Raw genomic sequence first — 3,410 nt, 5'->3', positions numbered from 1 at the left:
TTATAGCCGAGCTTGATTGCTTTCAATTCGCTAAGTATATTTTCGAAATAGTCCCGGAACCCGATAAAATAACGGATCCCAAGAAGTACAATACTTAGTGGACTAAACGTACTAACGCTAACAAGATTCTGTTCTCTATTCTTAAGACCCCCGCCGTTGTTACAATCTTAATTATTAATAAATAGGATAAAACTAATAAAAACCCTAAGGTTACGTATGATTTTATTTAATCTTATATTGCCTGTATTACTAATAAAGTTCGTAGCGAAATTTTCGCTAAATATTTAGTTATTAAATATACTAATTTTAATACTATAGCTTCTTTCCTTACTTATTATACTTTATTCTGTAAGTATATTAAAAATACTAAATTCAAGATTAATGAGGATTTTGAGGTTACCTTTCTTTATAATACTATAAAGATTACCTATCCTATTGATGCTAGATATTGGGTAGCCGCTTTAGAAGCTAATAAGTTGGATATCGGTTCTTTCTTAGCCAAACTCGGTAATATTAGTAATATAAAGTCCCGTACTAGTATTAACGTTAATATCTAGAGGTCCGCTAATAATAATAATAATACTAATAAGAATAATAATAATAGTAATAGTAGTTCGATAGATAAGAAGAAAGATAATAGTAAGAGAATTAATTATACTAATTATAATAAGAAGATCTACCCTACTTAGAAGCACATCTCTTATAGTCACCACGTCAGTAAGAAGGTTGATATTTACTAGGTTTACTTCCCTGAGTAGGCGCCTAATATTTAGAAGCTTAAGAAGGATATAATAACTAAGAAGGTAGCTAATACTGGCACTAATACTTTCGCCAACAACGCTTCAACTAATTTCACCATTCCCGCTACTATTATTAATTCTATTTTATTGTATAGAGGTAGAATATTTATAGGCTTAATTAATTTAGGCGGTAATAATATGGATTTTTGTTAGAGCCTCTAGCCGATACTATTAAGTATATTAATAGTACTTAAAGTAATAATTAATTAATCGATTATTAACTTTAATTTCAATATACCTATAGTAATCCTATAAAGACTAATAGGCTCTAAAGTAATATTTATAACCGGATAATATTTATAATCTAGTTATTTACAATTCTAATTATATAAGTAATATCTTTAACTATTTTAAATAGTTTATAGATATATAACTATTTCCCTATTTAGCGGTTTATATAATCGGTAATAAAACCTCGATTTATTCCTACTATATTAGTACTATCAAATTAACTATAACTACTTTAAATAATATAATTATTAAAATTAGAATTAAAAATTGTATTTATAGTCCTTCTACCCTAATAAATCTATTAATCACGAGAGGTCTTCTTAATAATAGTATAGTCTAGGATATAAAGTCTAATTAGATATTTATATATAATAAGGTTATAATATAGTGTAAATGGATTAACGGTCTTCTAGTCCTTCTAGTATTTACTTAATTAGACTTTCTATAAAACGTTCACTATACTATAATAGTTTTAATCAATTATTTAATAATATACCGCCGCCTTATATATGTAAGTAAAGACTAGGTTTTTAAAATTTGCGAAGCGGCCGGTATTAAATTAAATAATACTTAAGATTACTTTTGCGAAGTTTGTATTAAAGTAAAGGTATACAATATAATCCCTAAAATTGCTAGTAAAGTAACGATTTAATTATTAATTTACATTTACGTCGATGTTATTTCCTATATTTTACTTGGCTATAAAGGATATAAGTATATAATCTACTTTATCAATTAGGTTACTAGATTCTACTAGGTAAGGTTTATAGTTAATAAAGGCGATGCTTTCGTGTAGATTAAAGAGTTTAAAAAATAGGCTGAACTTTAAAACGGTGGGCTTAAAATTAAGGCATTTGATCTTAATAGCAGTCTAAAGTTTAACTTTAGTATTAAGGAATTTTAATATAGCAAAATCGTTGAGTAGGTACGTATAGAAGGCGTAGAGTTATTGAAATTAATACCCTATACCCTATAGATGTAAGGAAAGATCGAAAGAGTTAGTGCTATTATTATATAATATATTAGAGTTTTAATAATAGATTTTAATATCTTAGAGTATTTATAGCCTTTTGTAACTAACTATATCGTTAAAGTTCTTAACCTTCTACTTTCAAAAATTTATAATGGTAAAAGCCTATAAGAATTATTCACTAATGTAGCCAACTTCCTAAATGAAATTAAGAAGCTATATTTTAAGTACTTAAGGTTTTACTTTTGTACGGTTTACTACTTTATTAAGCTAGAAAAGCGACTATAAGGCGATAAATTTCGTATTAGAGTTTAGAAGGGTTATTTTATCGGTTTTGACAATATTTATAGTCGTATTATATTTATTTAGAATCCCTATACTAGCGAGATCGTTAAAGCCAATATAGTAACCTTCCTTAAAGAAGACCCGGTTAATTATAAAGATCCAGTATGTGGTAGTAATAGTAATATTGTTGAACATTATATTATCTTTTTAGACTAGATAGTCGATAAAATTAATAAGGTAGTAGATAGCGGTTATTAAATCTGGGTTAAAGTAGATAGTATAATTCTATAATTATATTTATAGAAAGTAATTAAATCACCCTAATAAGAAGAAGTTAAAAAGATATGGGAGATAACGATTATATTATCCTTATCGTTAGAAGTTATACTAATACCTTTAATTATTCTAGTTACTACGACTACGTCGGTTACTATAACTACTCTAATTAATTCGATTGCTCTAATTAATTTAATTACTTTAATTAATACAATTACTCTAGTAACTACGATAGCTCCCCCGAATATTCTAATTAATACGGCGCCGTTAGTATTACTATTATTAATACCGACCCTATTGCTAATTCCGGTTTTAAAAACCTTACTAGTACGATCGTCGCTAAATCCGTTATAATATTAATTAATAAATTCGCCGGTTAGAGAGACTATTAAGTATAATAACGATCTTTTTAATTTTGAAAATCTTAATAAAAAAGATCCTATACTTTACGATTAATACGAAGGATGTAATTTTAATAAATTAACTATTTATATTACTCTAAGTACCCTACTACCTAATAATTTTTAATAATTAGCTTTAATAGTTCGACTACCGCTGATAGGTATATTAAACCCTATTCGTATACGATAATATACTCTATTACTAGCATTGCGAGTTAGTAAGCTACAATTTTAATTGAAGAATTAAAAGTAATAAGCTTCGAATTTGTAATAGGCTATCCCGAATTTGGACCCTCCGAACCCGAATTCAGGGCCTCTAACTTCGAATTTAAGCCTTCTAATTCCGAATTCGGATCCTATAACAATTCCGCCGAACCCTATAAATTAATAATCTATATAGGTACAATTAGGATAGGGAAGCTAGCCCTCTAAATTTAGTATATAATT

At 27.3% G+C, this 3,410-nt stretch overlaps 1 protein-coding gene across 1 annotated transcript; it reads left to right on the top strand.

Moving 5' to 3' along the window:
- Window positions 1–236: 236 nt before the first annotated feature.
- Window positions 237–521, top strand: B0T23DRAFT_297614 (uncharacterized protein; the record flags this gene model as incomplete). The annotated part of the gene is made up of 1 exon (XM_062834296.1): window positions 237–521. A coding segment is annotated over one exon (285 nt), but the record flags the coding sequence as incomplete, so codon positions are not given.
- Between the last annotated feature and the right edge of the window lie 2,889 nt (window positions 522–3,410).

Source organism: Neurospora hispaniola, assembly GCF_033458365.1.
Source record: "Neurospora hispaniola strain FGSC 10403 chromosome Unknown B0T23scaffold_3, whole genome shotgun sequence".
In the NCBI taxonomy this organism is placed as follows: domain Eukaryota; kingdom Fungi; phylum Ascomycota; class Sordariomycetes; order Sordariales; family Sordariaceae; genus Neurospora; species Neurospora hispaniola.
This window is presented reverse-complemented; position numbering and strand designations above follow the sequence as displayed.